This window comes from Acanthopagrus latus, chromosome 5 (genome assembly GCF_904848185.1).
Source record: "Acanthopagrus latus isolate v.2019 chromosome 5, fAcaLat1.1, whole genome shotgun sequence".
NCBI lineage: Eukaryota > Metazoa > Chordata > Actinopteri > Spariformes > Sparidae > Acanthopagrus > Acanthopagrus latus.
Window position 1 is genome coordinate 13,624,383 of NC_051043.1, and position 24,332 is coordinate 13,648,714.

Consider the following 24,332-nt stretch of genomic DNA (forward strand, 5'->3'; position numbering starts at 1 on the left):
GCATCTTTGTGTGGTGGCTTGCCTGTGTTTATGGTTACTTTGAGTGTTTGTGTAGTCGTGTTTCTCCTGTTTGTGTTCACCTTGTGCTTCTTTGATCGTTTGACGCCGTTTTTGAATCTTTTCTAGTGCATTTGCCCTGATTTAGCTGCCCGTGTATGTCTTTGTAGTCAGTTTCCCTCTCTTTATAGCTGTTTGATTGACTATCCAACAAACATGTTAACCACAACTTCAAACAGAGCTTCGGGCCCTGGGCCAGTGCTCAGTGGAGCCACTTCAGTAATCCGTCCAAGTGTCTGGTGCTTCCAGGCATCAGTATGTATGGACTCTGCTCTAATGCTTGAGCACATCATTTGTTGACAGTTGAACTTTGGTGTAACCAGGTCCAGCCTTTATTAAAAGCGTGGCATGGTTTCTCAGAGGTGAAAGTGTAATTCGAACCAATTACAGGAAATGACCTCAAAATGCAAAACTTGTTTTGATCCCCCCGTGCTGCCAGAAAATCCCCGATTGCCTGTTTGGGTGTCAGGTTCCTAAGACTCTGTCCAATAAACAAGCCCCATGTGACTCCGTGTGAGTTTTGCTCCCCAGCCCGAACCTCCTAATTGGGCAGTAAGAACCCTAATGAAGCCAAAATATAAATCGAAATGTCCCGACCATGGCTGCCATCAAGTTTTAACATTTTTGTACAAGTTGATACCTGTAACTACATCAACACGTCAATCATTTTCTGATGTTTCAAAGTCAGAGCGCGCTGCCAAAAGCAGCCCTTCAGGTCCTATCCAAACATGTTGCATCTGACATGACAGGTAATCCTATCGACTGCGTTGGCTGGGAGCCCATCTGTGCCTCCGACATGAACTGGCATAATGTTATCAGTCAGTCAGTGGAAGTCAGATGTCTGTTCTTGAGAGGCAGATTGCAGCTGAAGGCGGACAGGTGGAGATGGTCCTCTCTCCGTAGGCCAGGGCGGAGATAAACAATGTTTATCTCGTTTTCTCTGAGGGAAACTGAGGAGTTGCGAACATGACCTTAATAAAGTGACACAATCAGACGCGGAGCAGGAGCGCCGGGCAGCGAACAGGTAATTTCATCACGGCATAATAGAAGTGTTTGTCTGCGATTTAGCGCTGAACTAAGAGCGGCGATCTCTCCTAATGAAAAACAGACAATACTGCAAACCCCTAAGTGTTTCCTTGACAGTATCAATCTAAGCTTTGTTTATATTTGTTCATTGTTTTATTCTGCTTCAATTAGACCGTAGAAAGTCATTGTTATGCCCAACAGTTGCTTTTTGAATTTTTTTTGAACGCCATTTATTTTAGTAACTCATTATCCCAATGCACATTCAATGATGCCGCCAGACTGTTAACACGCACAAAGAGCAGCGACCACATTACTCTGGTCCTTGCTGCTTTCCACTGGTTCTCTGTGAGGTTTGGAGTTTATCTTACATATCTTACATTTCCCCGCTTGTTTTTAAAGTGGTACAACACCTGAATCTGTGAGTTGATACCTTCCCTTGATCCTCTGGAGCTATCCAATTAATGGGTCCAGAATCTCGACTCATGACCAAAAGTAACCAGGCTGTTTTTGTGCGGGCGCTCCAGTAGTGGAAATCTCATTTTTTTTATCATGTGGCTTTTTAGCTGATGGTATTTTATCTTGTTCCTAATGTTAAGTTTTGGGTCTTATCTTGTTTGACACTTCTCATAAACCGCTTATTTCCATCGTTCATAACTTTTAAGTGCTCTCGGTCTGTTTATCTGTTTTTAATTCCTCCCTCATCATTTCCTTTTTGGGTCCTTTACTACTCTTATTTGTTATGTTTAATCTATTTTTGTCCTTCATTCCTCTTACTGCTCATAATCTTCTTTAAGTGTCCCAAATTCCTTCAATGTGATGTTGTTGTTTTCTTCTTCTTCTTCTTCTCCTTCTTTGTCCTTTATTGTTGTTATTCTGTTATGTATTTCTAATTTTGCATTTATGTTTATAGTTATCTGTTCATTTTTTCTCTTCTCTTTCTGTGAGTTTGCCTTTTATCACTTTTACTCCTTTTACTTGTTATGACTCATATTTATTTGTGTTTTTACATTTTCTGCCTTCTTGTTTTAACTCAGACTTAAGCTTGACCATTGAGTATTTATTCTGTAATATTGCCTTCCTTATTATTGTTATTATTCTCTGCTATTATTACCTGTTTTGACTGTATTATTTATCAACTGAAGCTCATCATTATCAGTGCAGCCTTGAATTGAAGTCTTGAATCTACATGGAGATGTCAATAAAGTTAACATCCTCACAACATCCTCCATCCTGTGTGATAATGTCCTTTTTCTGGTACATCAAAAGTCATCCTGAATGAGGTTATGGCTCACGGTGTAAGATTAGGTATGGAAAACACAAACTGCAGTGCAGCAGAGAAGGAGGCCATTTCATCTTCCATCATGAACCTGTTATATTAAGCCCATTAACAAAAGTGTTCACCTTAATGTGGATGAAAAAAAGTGAAAACTCATGACATCTTCTAAGTCATGGCCATAGCAACAAAAGACCGTCTGGTTCCATACTAATAAATGTGTCATGTCTTTTCTCTCTATTAGTACAAACTTCGCTCTCAGCTGCTGTTAGCAGCTCCCACCGTGGCCTCGTTACTCCCCAGTCTTCACTCAGAAATTGAGTCAAAGCCAGACACACGTTTCTCCTCACTGAAGCATCACTGCCAGTGTTGTTATGAGTCAACTAGGCAGACTTAAACTGTATATGTTTATCTTACCTTTAAGCTTTAATGGTAAAGTATCTGCTATGACATCGAAAATCCACAGTTTCATGTGCAGGACACAGTGTTAGATACCGGAGCGCTTGTCTGCGCCTCTGTCCAGGGATGGCCTTTATCTGGAACAATGGACTGGAACAATGGACGCTGTTTGCTGGTCAAGAAAAAAACTTGTGTGAATCCAGATATCCAGGACATGAAAATCCGAGATCTGCTTGGCTTCAATTATGGTTAAGGACAATGAAATTTGAGTGCCATAGCTTGTGTCCCGCTCTAGTTCTTTAGTTGTGTTTAACAGACTTTGCCATGGTTAGTCGTGTCCGTGGGTGGCTTTCATTCAAGTCCGAGAGCAAAGTTTTCAGTATCTCACAGGCTTTTTATGTCCACATATTGAACAATTCGTGGGGGGTTACTCAAGTGTGTCAATGAATCGAGCCGCCTACAGATTGATTTTCGTCTTTTCAACACAAATAACGCTTCTCTGTGGATATTTTTATAGTCTGTTGTCTTATGCATCAAGAAAAGGGAGTAACAGAATACACCATAGAAGAAGCATGACAGTTTGTCAGTTTCGGTGATGTGGGCAAGCCTGGCGCTCATCACTAAGGAGGAGGGGGCTTTTCAAATACTTCCAAGTTTCATTTCTCCACGGGGTCGAGTTCGCTCCGCAAGCACACTGCAAGCATCCCTCACCTGATTCTCACCCACAAACCGCCACGTGTCCCTGCTGACTCTGATCTCTGCGTGGACACTCGCACTACAATGATAAGGGTCAAATAAAATTCCGACTGACGAGCTCTCAGCTACACGGCCTTACATCTACATTTTGGCGAGGTTAACATATTCAGAGCCACACGCAGGGAGTAGAGAGTCAATATACGCCATAATCGACTGGTCCTGCTTTGACAGCCACTGTAACATCGTGCACAATTGTTTGAATCTGATGTTGTCTCGGTCTTTGATTTTGGGGCGGGGGCAGTGTTTACATTCATTATGGAGGGTCGATTTAATTTTCATGCCTGCAGCACTCCTCCTTACATATGTCAATATATACATCCCTCGTCATGATTTACAAGCCTTGTCGGGGCCACTTTTATCTTTCTCTCTTTATGTGATTGTTCTACTTGAGGCTCCAAGGATAACGTGGAATTTGTTGAATGCTGACTTTCTTAGAATGCAAATAGGCATGAGCATGACCATCAAGCCAAAAGTTACTCAAGGGGAGTTTAAACACACTGTCCCATCAGGCCACTCCCCAGGAAACAATAGAAAAGGACCAAAGCAATGGGTACTCTCTGGAACAGTGATTCATTTATCCCTGCAGAGTCCAGGTGCGAGCACAAAGTCATCACCTCTGTACCTCTGGGAGCATTTGTGTGATTGTTTCAAAGGGGTCTAAGACTAATTGCTAATATGTCTGACCGGTGACCTGAAAACTAAAGCTCCAAGGTCTGTAGTACTTTTAAGAGTGTTAGTCCACCTGTATCTCTCTTCAAATTACAGAGAGACACACACAATCTATGCATCTTTTCATCATGAGTATCTTTTAAGTTGTGCTTAAGTTGTGCTCCTATCCAAAACAAATGTCTGTAGTTGTAAAGCAAGACACTTGGCAAGATCCAAGACTTGCAATTTTTCCTTAAATGCCTTAAAGCTGCTGTGATACACACAGCCAATTCTTAGTTTGGGTAATTGTCCAAAAAGGAAGTTGTTTCGTGTTGCCTCACAGCAAGAAGGTCCTGGGTTTCGAGCCCCGGCTGAGGCACAGCCTTTCTGTGCGGAGTTTGAATGTTCTCCCCTGACCCAGAGAAAAGGCAGGTTAATCTGTTACTCTAAACTGTCCGTAGATATGAATATCAGCGTGGATGGTTGCTCGTCCCAATACGTCAGCCCCCTGATGAACTGGTGGCTTATCCAGGGTGTATCCTGCCCAGTATCAGGTGGGGTCAGCTCCAGACCCCCCCCTGAACCTGAAAAGGATAAATGGTTTCAGAAAATGGATGGATAACATGTATTGTAAAATCTACAAAAAAAGTTTTATTACTGTATAATTAATTTTCCTATGTGATTTGCACACAAATATCTGATTTGCTCTGATAGTCAAAATGGCAGACAAACTGGAAAGTTGTCTCTGACATTGATCAGGTGCATAGTTGGGTTAATGTGTGGTGATAAAGGCAAAAAAAAAAAGAAAAGAAAAGAAAAAAAAATCATCATTAATAACCCAGCAAAAGACCAAATGCAGCATTGCCTTCACTCATCTAATATAACAATTTAATCATTTTATCATAAAGTAATCACTCCAAATCTAACCTGGACTGCACCTAATGGTTCAGCATTAAAAAATCAATCACAGGAAATACAGGTCACTGTCACTGATGCTTAAAATGTGCCACGACTTCCCCGTTATGTTACACCACCTGCACACCTGAGGTCGTCTACACAGGTGGTGACCACCAGAGGGCGACAAAACAATACTCCTCCGCATTATTTAAATACATTATTATAGATTGACAGGTGCAGTAGACCAATGCCTTGCTGCAGCATCAACTGATTATCCAATAAGGCCGTGGGAGGGAAGCGACCGTCTATCAAGTCTTTCTTTCCGGAGACTGATTAACATCAATTTGACGTTGAGCCTGGTTGGAGACGGTTCACTCCAGTGTATGTAAGTCCTCATGCTGTAACGTTGATAATTAATTCTGTTAACTATTATTCTTCTTTGGGAAAACATATTTACGAGTTTTCTGTAACTTTTGGTCGAATTTATTCTCCAGTGGCTGTCACTCTAGGTGTGTACATTTTCCTCAACACATGTCAAGTAAGCTAGCTGACTTAGTGTTAATGTAGTCAGGTTACCAGTGGTGCCATGCCAACAATGTCTTTTTTAACGTATTGTCTAGTGTTGGATAGCATAGTCAACAACGTCAGTGAGTGGATAAATTCATAGTACTTTACCCAGCCATGAATGTAGGCGCCATAATGTCTAGTGTTAGCCAATTACCGTTAGCTTTGATGTCAGGCTAACCGATAATAATGGTGCATTCCATTGCACCTGGAACTCGGGTCAAAAACAAGGAAAAGTGCAATGGAACGGCCGTAAGAGTTGGAAACTTGGGCAAGATCCGATTTGCTGCATCACTGTTTGTTTGTTAAAAGTGCACAACTTTTGTAGATGTCATTCTCACCTCCATTCAGTTGACCTGTGCTCAATAGAAGTCTCTTGAGGGTGCGTTAGGAGCCAACTCCTTCTGTCTCGTTTTAAATGCCATTAACTGGTAAAGTAGCTGCTGTAGTTGCTTGTGAAGTTCCCAGACTTTTTGTGCAAACACTCGTTTGCAGCGAGCATCCATGTTTTTTGTGAGCAAATGCATTGAGATGCTTTTAGGTGTGAATTCGAAAATTCCGACTTGCAATGGAACGCACCATTAAGGCTTTTTCCTTATGCGTCATGCTAGCTAGCATATTTACCATGTGTTCTCAGCAATATTGTCTTTTAATTTTCTCTCCCCTGCAGCTTTGCACCTGATTAAAGTACCTGCATGTCAGTAAGTCTATTGACGAATCCTTGCTGTGTTAAAATTATGCCACAGTGTTTGAGTATTTGGGTGAATTTTACATTTAAAAGTGAGGTTTTTTTGGAGTAGTAGAGTACACCATGACAAAGAAGACTCTGTCCTCAGTACAGTTAAAGTCCATCTTGCTGTATTTTATATTTGCAGTGCTTGAGTTTTGTACTGCACCTTACTTCTCACAAGAGCTGTGTAATTATTGCACAGTAATGTCAGTTTAATGCACTTTGGTGCCGTACTATGAACATCATACATGACAAAGACAAAAACAAAGCCCTTCTTGTAGGGATGTCCCGATCTGATCTGCAGGATTGGAATTGGGGCCATTATGGGTATTTTTCCACAGTTGTGGCAGAACTGAGACACGCATGTAATTTTACTCTGGTAAACCTGTGGCGAAAATGTCTGCAGTGTGGAAATAACTTAAAGGGATATTCCAGCGTGAATTTAATCCATGGTCTAACACAATGTGACGCCGAGCTAGAACCTCCTAGAGAGACAAAGTTTTCTGACCGCTAGTTTACATTTTGTTTACAGTTTACATTACGTTTTAGCAGCCTCAGAAAAGACCACATGATAACAATACACTGCAGTCTATGCCTCCACCAAGAAACCGCCATCTAAAAGCCCCTCATAGCCACAAATAATGCTCAGAACAGCACCAAACTTCAGCAACAGTACAAATAAGGTCCCAGCACATTCGAGTTCGGGGCATCAAACATCTACTAGCTTTGCCGGTTGGTGTATTAGACCATGGATTAAGTTTATGCTGGAATATCCCTTTGAAGTAGGAAGCGAAAGCAGCCCAGCATCAACATGTAACATCTGCAATAAGACCATTTCGTGAAAGGGTAACAAAAGTGCTGCATTTAATACTACTCATTTGATACAATAAAATATTACAGAGAAGCTAATTAAATTAATTGTACAGGATCAGGGTTTTCTTCATCATCTGGAGTTTTTGAGTCCCCGGTATGCCCTGTCATCTTAGTGTTACGTTACATTGATTTGACAATTAGAGTTACAATGTGCCGGTATGTGTACTAGTTTCGTGGGTCTCATGCAGCAGAGCATGTCAAAGAGGCAATTTAGAAGATGCTGAACATGTGTGAAATAGACAAGCAATGGGTCCATATCATTTAACTTCAGCTGGCTGTACACGAGGGTCTGCTGTCACAGCGCAGCATCACAGACTCATTTGCTAACGCAAGGATTGATTTTTGTTTTAAGGAGAATCACAGTCAAAAAACAAGGATATCAGTAATTATAACAGTTCTGAATGACGGTCTACCCCTACTGCACAGTGTCTTCAATAAAAAATCTTAAACGGATATTCTGGTGTAAATTTTAATCCATGTTCACACTTAAGCTAGCGGTCCGCAAACTTTATCTCTCGGGGGGTGTCCTACTTGGTGTCACGGTGTGTGAGACCATGGATTAAATTTAGACCAGAATATTCCTCTAAATTGGTAAACGAGCTGAATGATGACGTTTATCCTATGTTTTTTTCTCGTTGCAGTTAACCCATTGTGGTAACATCAGCAGTAGACCAAATGGATCCAAACAAGCTTCCTGACCTCAGTGGTATGACAGGCGTTCCTTGGGTGGGACGCGGAAGAGCACTGCAGCCACAGGAGCTGGCTGTAGGACGTAGTAGAGGGCTGCCGCTCTCTACTGAAGGACCTGGTCTGGGACGAGCCAGAGGTTTTCTCACTCCTGGCGATATCCCACGAGGACGAGGAGTAGCACTACCTATTGCTGAACCTGTGGTTGGACTAGCTCGGGGGCTGCTGCTGCAGCCTGAAGATGGAGTATTCAGCCGAGCCAGAGAGCTTTCTATCCGAGCAGCTGAACCAAAGGTAGGGGTGGCAAGAGGTGCCATCCTGCCAAGTCTGGAGCCACAGCACAGACAGACACTACCACCTCCACCTGAATCCACAACACCACATCTCACAGAAGAGACCTCGAAGGTTAGGGTCAAAAATGTGTCTTTGTGCATGCACAGTTGCAGTTATTTTATAAATTCAATAGCCCTACATTAAGAGCTGATTGAATGAAGAGCTGAGTTTTTATCTGCTTGCAGGTTGACACGCCCACCCATGGTCAAACATCAGCACTGGTCTCAATGTTTCGAGGAATTGGCATTGAATCGTCAATGACATCATGGGGAAGAGGAACACTTCCAGTGGGTCTGTATCTGTAATAGAGCTTGGCCATTCATTCATTCATTCATTCATTCATTCATTTATTCATACATTGTCACAGCTATAAAATTATATAATCTGTGTTCAATAAATACTATAATATTAGTTTAATATTAGTTTATTCGTTTATTTTTATTCTATTAAATACTGTGTGTTCTGTCAAGTATTTTGATTGAACAGTTCCTACAGTACAAAAAAGCTGAAGAAAGTGTTTATATTGTTTTTTGCCATTTCTGACTCTAGCACGCAGCCATTAGTTGTTATAACTGTTTTTGTTTGTTTGTTTTGTTTTTGTTTAATAAATAATTTTGGAATGGATTTGGACTTCGAAAAAGCCAGATGGATTTTGTCATGGCAGAGTTGGTTCACGGTGTCTCTGACCTCTGGCTGTCCCACATTTGCATGCATTTTCTTTTCATTGTCTTTTGTATGTCTGATTAGAGTTGCTTAAATGACATTTAAACATCATTATCCTTAAAGGAGCTTTCCTTAATGTCTCCTCCTCAGCCTTCGTAGAGTGGACAAAAGTAAACTTCAGTGGCCTGACATGCATTAATTCATTCAGATTGATTGCCAATACAGGTTTAACCCATGCCGCAGAAGATCCATAAGAACTGAGTAGATAAATTTTGTTCCAGGAAGAGTAGCAGCTGGAGATTTGGGAGATGTTAAGTTGCAAGGTGCCCCTTCAGGTCTACTCAGCAGCCCAGAGAGCTGTGGCCAACCTGAAGAAGTTATGGGCAGAGGGAGCAGGTAGGTGGCAAAAGATGCAGTGTCTGACCTACACTAAATATCAGAAACACTTGTCAGCCCAGTGCAAGAACACATGCATACAGAACAGATACAATTCAATTTTAATCCTGCAGCTGTCTATACCTATTGAATGCCTGATTTACACTTAAAGTATGCAGCTGTGATCTGAATCAAGTTTGTTTATTTATTTATTTACTTGTTACTTTACTTATTTATTTACTTATTTATGTACGCTAGTCCATTTTATTGGGCCATGAGGTGCTGCTTTTACTTTGTAGTTGTTGTGAGAGGTGTCTCCTTAACTGAAGTGGTGCAGTAGTTTGACTGGAATTTTTGTTTCCATGAAATGAAATGGCAGCTTTGAACTCGAGATCACAAATATTAAGATGGATAGTTTCTTACAATGGTTAGCCGTAAGTGTCCCTCATATTACCTGTACATCTACTTTGAGTGTATCGTGGATTTCTTGTTGGTAAAAAAATGTACGTAATAGAATCAATATAATTTGACCAGTATTTGGAGATATTTAGCCAGGACAAATTCAAAAATTAAAAAAAGAGAGAGAGAGTTCTCTCATTTTCTCAAGAACTGAGACAACTGCTATGTGACCCCTGGCCCGTTACAGTTTCCATGGCCGAGGTTTGACCCCTAGGACAATGGTGGGGCATGGAAGAGCAGCGATACCTCAGTTTGGAAGAGGACGGACTCTATCCCCTTCTTTTACTCCAGGTCCTGTCCATTTTCTTGCTCCAGCCCCTGAGGAACAAGCAGCCTTACAGTCTCAGACTTCCCTCACAGGTAGACAATCTGAGAAACAAATTAATCTGATAAATCATGCAACACAGCAGGACATTAAATGTTTTCTTTTCCCATCTTTCATCCCAAAAATGTTTTATTTTAGTGTGTTTTTGATGGAGGTTATCTGATGTTTATTTACATGGAAGTTGATGTGAGAAGGACTAAAAATGCTTGATGTTAAAATGCAAATGATGTGTAGGGACCATGGCAGCAATGCCCACCAGTCAAGAAGTGCTGGAGCTTTCTACTGTGGCACCAGCAAAGGTGGAGTTGAAAATGGAGGCTGTCCGGTAGGTATGCTTAACTATGCTTAACAAAGCATATACCTCTAAGGGTCTTGACACCGAGCTGACCTCCAGCAGGCATTATGTGTCTGTAGTTACGCAAGTCTACAATATCAGATATTAATTTGTGTATTGTCATTACATCATTCATCCAACTTGTTTTTTTCTCCATCATTCTACCTACAAGTAAAATGTTAAATTATTTTATTATACATAAAGATGCACAGTATAACTTTTACTGTTGTTTTTGCGGTGTGTTCAAGTGCAGCATGTTACAGATGCAAAACAATGTTATACATTTGATCAGCGCTTAATTCCATAATTTTTTCCATAATTTCCATAATTCACATCAGATTTACAGATATCAAACTAATTTTTACAAAGTGAGTCACTGTTGTGGTGTTTTGTGCTCAAATGACATTTTGCATGCATATTCTCCATCTTGTCAGTGATCCAATTAATAAGGCTGGAACAAAAGGAGCTCCTATAACTATAGCTTCAAACCACATCCCGATTCGATGCAAGAATGAAGCTGTTTATCAATACCATGTTACATTCACGTAAGTATCATGTGTGTTTCATTTTTTTAGAAACAAAAAGGTCAATGGAAAAAATTAATGTGACCATGAATGATGTGAACCAAATATGAACATAACAAAGCCAAAATTCAAAGCATTGCTGACAATAAAATCCCAGAGGTGGCATGCTTTGTGCTAAAAGGCATAAACGATATTATTGCTAGTCATATTGTGAGTTTATAGTGGTAATTAGGTTTGGGCAGATGAACGATCCCATTGTCCATCACTGATGGCTGACAGCCATCGACTACTAGTCCCTGACCATCGAAATACCGTGATTCCTAAGGCTCCCCACCATGTGGTGGTAACAGGAGATGGTCTCGTCTGCAGGGTGACACACGTTTGATTATTTATGTCAGAGCAACTGTGGGAAACAGCGCTGGCTACAGTGGTGAGATAATAAGCAACTCCTGCCTTATGACAACATTGAGGGGACACGCTCCCCCAAATGAGTAAACACAGTGTCATCTTCTGTCGCACTGTTCACAGTAGAGAATGTCATATGCTAATTTGGCAGACATCACCCAACCCTAATGGTAATCAACACTAAGTATTGTACAAATTCTAGAAGTTGTGCATTTTCAATCTTATCTTTCAGTCCAAATGTTGAATCGATGGCAATGCGTTTTGGCATGATGAAAGATCACCGCTCGACCACAGGGGAAGTGATAGCTTTTGATGGCTCCATACTCTACCTGCCTATTAAACTGAAGGACGTATGTATCACAAATATAAGTTGTGTGGTTTATTTACTATGGTGTGGGGTGTTTACTCTCTCTGTCCTTTTTGTTATTTTAATATTTTTGTATGTACATAATTAAATTCCTCTTCTTAAATAATATTAGTTTAAATGCATTGAGTTTTATGTAAGTCACATTGCTGAAGTTAACACCAGTTTCCTTCTGTTACTTTATCTCTGGATGACCAATAGGTGGTTCTCAAGAGTTTGAGACAAACTGATAATGAAGAAATAGAAATTAAAATCCAAATGAAGAAGATTTTGCCACCCAACTCGGATCTCTGCATCCCATTCTACAACGTGGTGCTCAGAAGGTATTTTAAGTTTTATTTTTTATAAGGTTGGGGGGGGGGGAGAAGTCAAAATGCAAATAAGTAGTGTCTAACAGCTCCCCAAATTTCATGTAGTTAACATTAGCGATAATGGCAGTCATTGTCAGCTTAAGGATTTAAAATGTCATGCTGTAATTGCCCTCCATCCACTCATATCAACATAGGTACTTTATTTATCCCGAGGGAAATTCAAGTATCATAATGATAATTAAGTGTTTCCATTTACTTGTTTCATATTCACCTTGACCATTATTTCTGAGTTTGTTTTTTGATTAATAATTTAATGTCCTCTTCTTCCTGGAGAACCTTCCTGTTCAAGCAAAATGCTCAGTTTTTGAAAGCAGTCTGGCTTTGTGTCAGAGCCCTTTTAATGAAATAATCCAAGCAACCACAATTATCTCCTTATCTCTCTACCTTCATGTTGGGATGTATTGAAAGATGTCCAAATGACCGTACGTGACCCAGTGTTGTTGTTTTTTTTTCCAAGGGTAATGAAAGTCATTGGACTGAAGTTGGTGGGTCGAAATCACTATGATCCAGAAGGCGCAGTCATTCTGGCAAAACAGGGGTTAGTATTGAGTTGTATCTTCCGAGGCACGACACAATATAATATCATGGCAATTCTAGTCCGTTCATTATCCTTCTTGTGTGTTTTATAGGCTGCAAGTGTGGCCAGGCTATTCAACCTGTATTAAGCGCACAGACGGAGGCCTGTACCTGTGCATAGATGTCTCTCACAAAGTCTTGAGGAACGATTCTGTGCTGAATGTCATGTGAGTTCAGAACGGCTCTCAACAGTAGCATACAAATGGGTACAAGTTCAGAGATAAATTCATAGTCACATGTAGGGAAACGTTGTGGCTGAAATCTCACAATATTTCTGGATATTTCTGTCATAACGATATTCTTTACTATTTGACAAAAATAGACAAACATTTTTAGTTCACAATTTTTTCTCTCTTCATACTTTAGTTGTTGCTCGCATTCGAGGAAACGAGTCCTCCACAATTGTTACTTTGTCACTTTCAGCCATGCTTGTTGCTGTGTGTAAGGGTATAAGGTCATTTTCTGAACAAGTTGCAATATTACCTTTGTCACAATAAGATTTTTTTGAATTATATATTTATTATATTTATTTATATTTATTACATTTTTATTATATCAACAAAAAAAAAATCACATGGGTATTATCCTAAACATTTGTTATGGCACACCTTTTAGGTGACTCATAAGTCAAACATTTAGTTTTATCAGCAGTCACTTGGTTAGTTCAAAATAGGGCTGGGATTGCATCTTCCATGGCCAGCTAAATCTTAGCATTGTTGTTTGCACTGTTGTTTTCTTGGCTAAGTTTCCTTAGCATAGCTAGCCAGTTAACTTCATTCAAGCTTCAGAGGCAGAACACGACTATCACAGTGTGTCTCTGTGGACATTGTCGTGTGCCAATCCTGTAGACATCGTTCATATTTCTAAAAATTAGCTAGTAGAAAAATCTGTTCTGATGGACTCCAGAGTAATAAAAACAAGAATGCATCTTTTTATTCTGTGTTTATTTTTGGTTCTTACTATATAGGTACCCAGACATACTCATACAAGTTTGAACATTGGTTGTGCCATTACTCAGGCACACAGAGCTATACAGATGCCATACTCTATGATACAGTCATACATAATTAAATACCAGTCTGTAAGATGTGACATTCTTGGTGTGTCTGAGGTGAATTGGAGGGCAGTGAGTTGCCAAATGCATTAGTCTGTTGCAGTCTATCTATTGCATCTGTAGATTATTCATAATTTCTGTTTAAAAATGGAAGAGAAAAATTACCTTTGGTTCCTTCTTGCCGCCAGGAACATGTTGTATCAACAGAGCAAAGAGAATTTCCAAGACGAATGCACCAAAGAACTCATCGGCAGCATTGTCATCACTCGTTACAACAACCGCACATACCGCATTGATGCTATTGAGTGGGACAAGTCACCCAAAGACACCTTTACTTTGATGGATGGCACTAAAACAACCTTTGTGGAGTATTACAGGTGAGACTTATCAAAATTTGATTTTTTTTGTGCATTGAAATGGTGACTATTTCAGAGTAGCAGCAAAAATCCAAATTATATCTGGCTACTGGTGTGTTTTGTTTTGTTTTGTTTTGTTCTTTTAATTCACTCTAACTTGTCATCATTGCATCACACGGGCTTCCATCTGTTGACAGCAAGAACTACGGCATTACAATCAAAGAGATGGACCAGCCTCTGCTAATGCATCGCCCGAAGGAGAGAGCCAGGCCAGGAGGGAAGGTAGAACTGCTCTTAAGTTATTTTAACATCATAACAAATGTTCAAGACACACTGTTGGCTGTGTTTCTGTCCATAATATTCTTGTGATCCTTACTGTAGACCAGTCAGCCGACATGAGGTGAATTCTTGCGTCAGATTGCCACCTAGTGGCCAAGTCTTGCAATGTGTATGTCAGCACCTCAATTTCACAAAATCAGATTAGATGCTTTACTGCAACTAAAACAGGTTTGTCATATCAAGCTGTTGCACATTTTCCCATGTGAGAAGCAATCTGGTTTCGATGAAAAACCTGCTTGGACTTCAGTAGTTTAATACACAAATGAATATTTTAGGTTGTTGAGTCCATGAAAAGCATAATGATTCAAAGAGGTAATTACAGTATTTCAAAGATATGTACAGTGAACTCTGAGCAGTGTAGATATTTTTTTTATTCTGGTTCATTGCAGCAAATCATTACTGGAGAGATCCTCTTGGTGCCAGAGCTTTCCTTCATGACAGGAATCTCTGAGAAAATGAGGAAGGACTTCAAAACCATGCAGGTATATGTGATGTTTCAACACAATGTTTCTATGTTCTTCCTTTTATATCTTCAGACACCTACATTAATCAGCTGTAGCTGTAAGTATAGACAATGCTCCTTTTAAACAGTAAAAAGAATGGTCTTTCTGAAGCAGTTGTGGTAGGTTTGTAATGAAAGATAAATTAGTGTCACAGTACAAGGTTCACACCAGTTTGGGCATTCTCCATTATAATGTAATTGCTGCATCAGTGCTTATGAAAATCACAATGTTGTGTCTGAATGTGTTTGTGTATAAATTAAAAGAAGAACTCATGACTCAGTGAAGGTTTCATACTGTAGGAGGTGACTATGCACATCAACGTGAGCGGTGAGCAGCACACCAGCTCAATTAAACAGCTTCTGAAGAACATCAGCACCAACCCTGAGAGTCAGAAGGAGCTCAGCCGATGGGGACTGGAGATCAGCTCACAACTCCTGGTGGTGAGGCTCAGCAGCTATTTTCAGATTCAGCTTTACAATATTTCATGCAAAGAGTATGTTTCACTTCAGATTAACACTTTTGAAGTCTGTATGTTGTAAACAATGCAAAGTGTCTTGGCCTTATTTTATTATGATAAATCCAATATTGTTTTTCTGCTTTTCAGTCCAAGAATACGGTTGATTCAGAATGAATGAATAAATGTCAGTCTACAAAATGCATCAAATATAAAAAGGGAGAAAGTAATTACGGTTTGTTTAGAAGTCGTGGATAACAACTCTGCTCAGAGTCAGTTTTAGGGTTTAAACAAGGTCCTGACTTAAAGGAGGTCTGGTACAGAGGAACATGGGTTTTAAAACAAAGTATAAAAAGTATCTGTCAGATATTAAAATGCTGTTTGATGTGAAATAGGTGCACAGTGGTGAAGCGGGTAGGTAAGCAGACAATATAATCTAGCGTTTATGTGTTCTGCTTGGCTCTTGCTTATTAAACTTATGTCAATGGTATATTTGATTATTGTTATTTCATTTTTTTTCTTGTAACCACATGTGCATTTGTTTTGAACAGTATATTGTGTATTGGTTTTGTCTCTTGCAGGTCAAAGGCAGAACTCTACCTGTTGAAACCATCTGTCTGCAGTCCTCATCATTTGCCACAGGTTCTGATTCATCCTGGTCCAGAGAGGTTGTCAGGGATGCTTCAATCAGCTCTGTGAGTCTTGTAGATAAATGTCTGGTGATGCCTCTTTGTTTTTCATTTTACAATTTATCTGACATGACGTATGAAACTTTAAAACTTAACGCAAACTCTGCTTGCAGTGATGGTGGCCACAGCTGCTATCTGCCCTCTGCAACCACCAGCCTCCAACCACATCAGTTATTTTGTCTCAGTCTCAGAAATGGCTGCAGTATTTATTCACCAACTTGATCCATCTTACTCTTAGATCCCACTGAATATCTGGGCCGTCTTCTACCCTCGCCGCTGTGCAGAACAGGCAGAAGAGCTGGTTTCAACCTTTAAAAAGGTGGCTGGGCCTATCGGGGTGCGGCTGGAGCGGCCCGTTCGTGTGGAGCTCAGGGATGACCGCACTGAGACCTACCTCAAGAGCATCCACTCTCAGCTCACCAGTGAGGTATTAAATATATATGTAGCATTCAGATTAGTAGCTTATTAAGTGTAATGACTGCCTTTATACTAATTGCATCACTCATGGTGTGTCCACAACACATGTTTGTCATGCTCTCCCTGCATGTTTTTTGACAAGCTGATGGTAACTGATGCTAAAGCTCAAGTAGTATATGAATGAGAGCCAATCAAGAGAATGATTCACTTTCTGTGCTAATTGTCTGAATAGTGTGTTGGTAAACATATTTTACAGTACAAGAGTAGCACAGAGGAGCAAGTGCATGTGCTGTGATATGTAGTCTTAAAATATGATTGACATTTCACTGCAGTAAAGATAATCTGAGCCACATTGAGGCTGTTTGGCTATGTTGTATTTTTTTGTTTTAGTGTCTAACAGTAATTTATGTATTAATTAATTTGTTATCAGATATTGCATTAACATAATTCTCTCCGCATTCACACTCAACAAATCCATGTGACTGAATAGCTCTTGCTGTGACTAGATAGCAGTTGTTGTGTTGTTGCTGCCATGTTAAAGTGTCTGTTCTGTCTCTGTGTAACTGTGTTGCAGTGGCAGTCAAGAGACTGCAAAATGGTGTCAGTCTGGTTTCCTAAGGCAACCTTAGCAACTGCTGGTGTCGGGCCCTGAATAATTCTGCATGTTTGAGTGTTTAGCTTATGAGTTTTGCAAACTGACTAAATTCAGTGTCCATTTTGCCTCATCCATCTTTCTTTGTCATTACTAATGAATGCTGTGATGTTTAGCACAAATTAAAAATGTAAACAGCCATACAAACTGGACATCGTTGACTCTCTGGTACCACTTAACCAAGCCCAAAACATAAATGTGAAGTCCACTCTGTGTATGTTTTAATTTCTTGTCTGTCCACAGCCTAAGATGCAGCTTGTAGTGTGCATCATGGTTGGCAACAGAGACGATCTCTACAGTGCCATCAAGAAGCTCTGCTGTGTCAAAAGTCCCATCCCGTCCCAGGTTTGTAAAGTTTTTCAAGTGAATCTGTATGATTGGTTTAGAAATAGATGGAGTATCTTGACTTATTTATTTTTTGTCATACATTTTGTTATCAGGCCATTAATGTGCGCACAATTGCCAAGCCGCAAAAGCTAAGGAGTGTTGCCCAAAAGATACTCCTGCAGATGAACAGCAAGTTGGGAGGAGAGCTGTGGACAGTCAGTGTCCCTCTGGTGAGTTTTATGTCTTTACATGAGTAGGAAGAAACTCTTTATCTGCTGGGTCTATGGATGGTTTAGGGAAAATATCTCTACTGTGACTGTATCTTGCAATAATGATGGTGCACTTGCTCATTCCTAGTAGGTCCTTTAAACTAAGCATAACATTGCATAATTGATAGTACCTTGTGAAATTATGTATCATATTCTAATGAGAAATTGATCACAGGCGTTGTGGTGCATAAAGATAAAAAGTAATGAATGCCTGCCTCACTTCAATAGAAACACTTAATGGTGGTTGGAGTGGACGTCCACCATGACACCAGCAAGGTGCATCAATCAGTCATGGGCTTTGTTGCCAGTGTGAACAGGTAAACTTTTTTTCCTCCAGTTTTGATTCTTGTTCGGATTAATAATTTCTTAGCGGTTACTCAAAATGAATTCATGTGGAGCTCAGAGCTTACTGGTGGTAAACATTTTGGTTACTACCTATCTGCCACACAGCTTTGTGTCCTTTCTTACACGATGAGATTGGCAAATTATGAGGTTGTGTCTGCAGAAAATCTATTGGTACATCCCCACAATAGAAATAAAAGATTAAATGTGCATATCACTTTTAAACATCTTTGTGTTTTGGAGAGTAAATGTTTTTTTCATCCTTCCGTTTTGTGCAATCTAGTCTTAAAGTGAAACTCGCGCCAAAAAGCAACCAAGGCTCAATTTGTGATAGAATATGAGTCAGACCTTCGTGTAAAAGCATAATTACGAGTTTGGTTTTTGGGCAAGCTAATTTTCAGTGGGAGTGCTACGGGCACTTTAGCACTAGCATCAAAATCGCTATTTTCAAAACACTAAGAAGGCTCGACACATCATGAAACTTTGCTTGTAGTATCACCAGGGTCTCTACACATGAACACGAGGTGCTTTTTGTTGAGGGTTTCACTTTAATAGAAATGCTTTTGCTTTTTTGTTCTCCAGTTCACTGACACGCTGGTACTCCAGAGTAACTTTCCAGACACCCAATGAAGAGCTGATCAATGGCTTCAGAATTTGCTTCCTGGCTGCACTGCAGAAGTACTATGAGGTAAATTGCACAATGGCAAAGCTTGTAATACCTAAAATGTGTTGTAATCCTGTCAGGTTTTTTGCACTGTTTTCTGTCACTGTACTGAGGTACACCTGGTCACTGCTTGCATCTGGTTTCTTTAATCTCTGACAGCAGCTTGGTAAAATGTACACTGAGTTTGGAGTTAGACACTTTACATCAAAGTATTTTTACCTCACAACTGTACTCAGCTTAAATACTTAAGCATTTAGTGTAAACTGTGTTGTCACAATAACTGCAGTTCACTGTTAAAAGTAGCAATTTATAAGAGATGGCCAAAATTTGAGTTTAAAGCAGTTAAAAAAAAAAAACTTACATTACCACACTGTCAAGCCCTGCTCTAAACCAGACCTCAACCTTTCAGCCAGGGCTCACAGATGATGGCAGTGGCTGCTCCCTTCTTTGTGTCTGTCTCATTGGATTCAGCAACTTCATAAAACACCCAGTGGGGGGCAGGAGTGCCATGCCATAACTAAATCATTGGCTTTTGTTAATGTTCTTTTGTGCAGGTGAACCACAACTTGCCAGAGAAGATTGTGGTGTATCGTGACGGTGTGTCAGACGGTCAGCTGAGGATGGTTGAGCAGTACGAGATCCCACAGCTGATCAAATGCTTTGAGACTTTCCCCACCTATGAGCCCAAGCTGGTCTTCATTGTGGTCCAAAAGCGCATCAGCACCACCCTCTACTCCTGCATGTCCAACAACTTTGGGGCCCCACCTCCAGGAACAGTCCTGGATCACACGCTGACCCAGAGAGACTGGTCAGTCTTAATGAATCCAAGTGAATGAGTTGGTAACAGATCCTCTTTTAAACTCTGAGGCTTGGGTGATAGACAGCTGTTTGTTTTTGAAGGCAGGATTTTAAAACTTTTGATGATCATGGCAGCAGTACAGTTTGCACGATGTTACAAGTAATTTTACCTGCCATTAGAGGTAAGATCGGGCCTAAAAAATCCAGCCCGACCCGACCCAGGCCCGCAGGCATTAAAGCCCGACCCAGCCCGAGCCCGACCAATTAACTTGATTTGCAGGCCCGAGCCCGAAGCAAACCCGAAATTTCAAGATTACGTTCACGAAATGTCCGCAAAGCCGTGCGCAAAGCGTGCTCTTGCTCTGCGCCTCCTGTTTAGTAGTAGTTATATAGCAATTACCTTACAGCGCCGCCTTCTCTGTTTTATCCAAATTATTTATTTACAATAAGTATTCCTTAGTTTAGTGTCCACACATTGTTTTAGTATACATTTTTATGAACATATATTTATTTTTTAAAAAAGTCAGCGAGAGAGAAGCCCGAGCCCGACCCGACCCGAACGTAATGATTGACATTTTAGGCCCGACCCGACCCGAATTTCGGGCCGGGTCGGGCTCGGGCTCGGGCTCGGGCTAAAGTTCTTACCTCTACCTGCCATGGACCATTATGTCTTAGATTGGTCAACAAAATCCACTGAAAGCTGAAATTAAACTGTGCTTGGGTGAAAGGTGATCCACAATCAACTTTTATAATAACTTGCAAAATTATCCTGTGTGTGTTAGTTGCACATTGGGGACAGAACCCAAATAAACACTGTTAGCCCTATAAAAGAATCAGTGAATATACTGCATTTATTGTGTTCACTCTGAATGTAGCATTGTGGGGTTTTTTTTTCTTTTTTTACCTGCACACAACAAAAAGGCTACAACACACGCCCCAATAGATCAGTTGGTAGAGCATGTGACCCATGTACAGAGTATTTGTCCTCGCTGCAGTGGCCCAGGGTTCAAGAGTGACTTTTGGCCATTTGCTGCATGTCATCCCCCTTTCTCGCATCCAGTCCCCACCTGTTAATAAAGCAACAAGAAGGCCAAAAAAAAAGGTTAAAACACCATTGGCACCAATAGTAAATATCTGCACTTTGATAAGGAAACCTTCAAAAAAATATGCATTTGATGTTGGCTGTTTCCTAATTGAGGGTGTTTTGTTATTGTTCAGGGTGGACTTCTATCTGATGGCACATCACATTCGCCATGGCTGTGGACTTCCGACACACTACATCTCTCTGTACAACACGGCCAACCTCACACCAGACCATTTGCAAAGGTATAGATGACTACCAAATGTTGCTCTGATTACTGGTAGACATTTAAAACATGTCTTTATTGAAGTTCAGTGAAACAAAACATTGGTTGATAAACTTAGACTTAAAGACATCTCATAGTGGATTATTGGAGAAAAACAGTTTAATGTTGTGTATTAGAAGCATATATTTATGTCTTTTATTAAAATACATAATTTGTCAACACTTGAAAAATGTTTACAGTTCAGGGAATGTAAACTAACAAGCATGTTCAAACATTTGGCTCTGACTGAACCTAACTGTATTCAGGCGAGGATGAGGAGGATGCAAATGAATAGGACAAGGCAGTATATCAGTATTATACCATTATTGTGATATGAGACTGTAAGTCATTATTGTTTTTTTGGTTTTTTTGGCTATCATTGTATTGTGATATTGCAAAAGTGTTGTGTTACTGGTTTTAAAGGCAACATTACAGTAAAATGATGTTATATTGAACTTACTAGACTGCTATACTTAATTACTTACCTTTACCCGCTAAGTCATTACATTCACATTACAAATGATTACTTGTTAAAAATCTTTTTGTCCTGATATTGCTATCCAGATATGTTTTGTGTATCACAGTATAGCTCAGAAATAAATCAATATCATAAGGTCAAACAGCCCAGCCCTAGAATACGGTTTTAATGCAGCTGGTTGGTTGGTTGTTCATTTGTTCGGTGCCAAAACGCATTTAACATTGTTGCTTTGGCTCCACATCAGGCTGACGTTCAAGATGTGCCACCTGTACTGGAACTGGCCGGGTACCATTCGCGTTCCAGCACCATGCAAGTATGCCCACAAACTGGCTTACTTGTCTGGCCAGTACCTGCACTCTGAGCCAGCAATACAACTCTCCGACAAGCTCTTCTTCCTCTGAGCTGCACCAGTTACTGCCACAGACATACTGCTGACAACAAATACTGATGGAAAAACCTTACTGAATGACAATCAACTCATTTGAACTAATGAGTGAGTCATTATTGACATGTGGCAGTTCAGACTTTTAAGTTAACTGTAGATTTCTACTTAGGATTCCGATATTGATCAGTACTACTGATGTTTATGAGAGGGTTGCCTCAGTTCTCACATCTTGATAAAAGGGCTGGCTGTGGGATTCCACCAGGCACAACTGTTTCTTGATCTGACTGCCATCTGGTTTTGTTTCATTCCCCACTGGAAGTGTTCCTGATAGTTTTATTTTATTTATTTTGTGTCTATTTTGATGTCATAATCGAGCACAAGTCTGCACAGTCTTTTATTTTGAAAATTGATGCTCTATGCACTTCACGGGTTTAACTTCCTGCAGTGGACTTGAGCTGCAACTATTTCTGTGAATGTAACACTGTTATTGCATTACTGCAGTAAATCCTTGATGTATATCATAATGGTATAAACACGTTTTATTTCAAGCCTAGTGGGGGAAAAAATTGGCAAAGTTTAGAGTTTTCAGCGTTTTTGAGCTACTGTTCTTGTTCATGTTCAGACCTTCCTTTGTGACAGATTCTGTACTTTATAAATCACTTTATACAACCTGAGTCATTTTCTTTCTTGGTCAAATTCTATATGGGATGATTATGATAGTGCTGCTGAGTATATCAGCTTTAATTGAGGTGGTCATCCTATTTCATCCTATTTATTTGCTCTATGTGACTGTTGAACATTTCACTCTAAAGCCATGAGAATTAATAGCTGCAGTAAGAGGAAAACTCCACAAGATTTCCAAACATTAGTGAAGGCCAACACTGATGCAATGGGATAAAGTCTGGATCTCAGCAGGTGCTCCATTTCATACCAAAGGTGCTGAGGGGCTTCATCCACACCAGGAATAACATACACAGACAAAATGTAGTGAGAGGTATGTGGACACATTTTGACCATGTCATTTGTGAAAAAGTTAATGGTGTTCCTCACTTAAAACTTGAAACTCTCATAATTTTGAAATGACAAGTACAAATTCGACACCTGGGGTCAAATGTATAATCCGTGCATAACAAAGATCTACTTCCGCCACTTTAATCTCAAATTTACGAATTATAAGATTTCACTGGGGGAGAGAGAGCATGCGTACTGGTACACACATTTAACACAGTCCATAACATAAGTGCAGTCTTTCAATGTGAGTTGTGTGCTGTTAGGAACAGTGTTAATCAAGGTGACATTTTATCTAGAGCTGGGGTTTTCACCAAACTGTGTTAGGATCACATCTATAGTTGAAGAAACCCTTCACGATGATAACACATTGATCATTGATGCACGAGTTTTTACCCTTGTGTTTACTGTCTTCATTAAATATGTCTGTCGGTATACATTATAATGATAATGATCCCTATGTAAATAAACAAACACAAATTTATAAACGCAAATAAAGATTATTTTCCTCTTTCATCAGAGAGTAAGACAATATTCAGGTGTAACCGGCACTGTAGTGGCCGTGCCACCTGACACAATATCTGCCTTGGCGCTGCGTGAGGGCAATGCCATTTCGCAATTTAGGTTCGAAGGAGGTATCAACCATAGACATATAAAGAGTAGACGCCGCAACGGCTGCCGGGCAGGGAGAAATGCGGCGGCCATCTTGGGGCGGTCAAATGAAAAATATATAAATCATGTAGAGTATCAATATGATTCATATATAATATAATATAATATAATATATAGATATAGATAGATAGATAGATACATTTATATATCAGAGAATATGAAAATATATATAAATCATATATAGAGTATCAATATAACTCATATCAGGTCAATGAGTGAGAAATGAGAGAGAGAGAATCATGAGTGACTAAAACAAAACCTGGATAACAAATGGGGACGGGAAGGAAGTGGAATGCCTCTTTCTTCGTTCTTCTTAGTAGCCTACATTCATTCAACTCGGAGTAGAATGACCGCCCCAAGATGGCCGCCGCATTTCTCCCTGTCCGGCAGCCGTTGCGGCGTCTACTCTTTATATGTCTATGGTATCAACGATCATACTGACGTTCAGCCTCATGATGATGACGCACATCAGGCAGAGGGAGCGCAGGGATCCCCTCCTCCTTCAGCAGCTTGCACACTGTCACTGCGCAGAGATTCGTCTCTGGCTCGAAGTTAAACCACTTTTCTTCAACTCCTCCAAAGTCTGCGGCGCTGGACTCGCTTTGTTTACCGCTTCTGTCACTTTCTGCCATTTCACTTGCTAAAGCCAGAAACTGTAGCCCCGAAATAATACTTTTAGTTCTTTGCATTTTACATTTCTCCTCATCGCTGGACTGCATTCTGGCGCTTTATTTGCAGGTCAGGTGATTGGGGGCGTGGCTACAGCCAGTTAGAGTAAATCATGGGGATGGTCAGTCCTAGAAAATGCAGGATGATTGAGATGTATGAGGAAAAGACAGCCATTCATGGGGTTTTGTAAATCATTACTGGGACTGGGTATGCATGTTTCCTGTTTTGTGTGTACTCAGACGTTTACACCTGAATGTACACACAGTTGTAT

At 40.2% G+C, this 24,332-nt stretch overlaps 1 protein-coding gene and 2 long non-coding RNA genes across 6 annotated transcripts; 1 reads left to right on the forward strand and 2 right to left on the reverse strand.

Moving 5' to 3' along the window:
- Positions 1-4,298: 4,298 nt before the first annotated feature.
- Positions 4,299-5,955, reverse strand: LOC119019855. Its single transcript, XR_005075172.1, has 2 exons — positions 5,732-5,955; positions 4,299-4,743 (listed from the first exon to the last, which is right to left on the reverse strand). It is a non-coding gene; the product is annotated as an uncharacterized LOC119019855 (long non-coding RNA).
- piwil2 (piwi-like RNA-mediated gene silencing 2) lies at positions 5,288-22,386 on the forward strand. 3 transcript variants are annotated; one of them, XM_037098785.1, is made up of 25 exons: positions 5,335-5,441; positions 6,291-6,321; positions 7,865-8,315; positions 8,429-8,534; positions 9,188-9,302; positions 9,928-10,100; positions 10,300-10,390; positions 10,834-10,944; positions 11,561-11,678; positions 11,894-12,015; positions 12,521-12,601; positions 12,693-12,806; positions 13,882-14,070; positions 14,247-14,331; positions 14,778-14,870; positions 15,191-15,331; positions 15,927-16,040; positions 16,273-16,461; positions 17,347-17,448; positions 17,544-17,660; positions 17,928-18,016; positions 18,624-18,729; positions 19,260-19,513; positions 20,722-20,829; positions 21,572-22,386. In XM_037098785.1, the coding sequence occupies exons 3-25, from the start codon at positions 7,899-7,901 to the stop codon at positions 21,726-21,728; spliced, it is 3,192 nt and encodes a 1,063-aa protein (XP_036954680.1). In that variant the 5' UTR covers positions 5,335-5,441; positions 6,291-6,321; positions 7,865-7,898; the 3' UTR covers positions 21,729-22,386. The 3 variants fall into 3 exon arrangements, with proteins under 3 accessions (XP_036954679.1, XP_036954682.1, XP_036954680.1); XM_037098784.1 differs by lacking the exon at positions 6,291-6,321 and having other exon boundaries at positions 5,288-5,441; XM_037098787.1 differs by lacking the exon at positions 6,291-6,321 and having other exon boundaries at positions 5,292-5,437.
- LOC119019856 lies at positions 19,520-24,131 on the reverse strand. Of its 2 annotated transcripts, none has more exons than XR_005075173.1 (3): positions 23,860-24,131; positions 20,155-20,570; positions 19,520-19,673 (listed from the first exon to the last, which is right to left on the reverse strand). It is a non-coding gene; the product is annotated as an uncharacterized LOC119019856 (long non-coding RNA). The 2 variants fall into 2 exon arrangements; XR_005075174.1 differs by having other exon boundaries at positions 23,835-24,131.
- Positions 24,132-24,332: the final 201 nt, after the last annotated feature.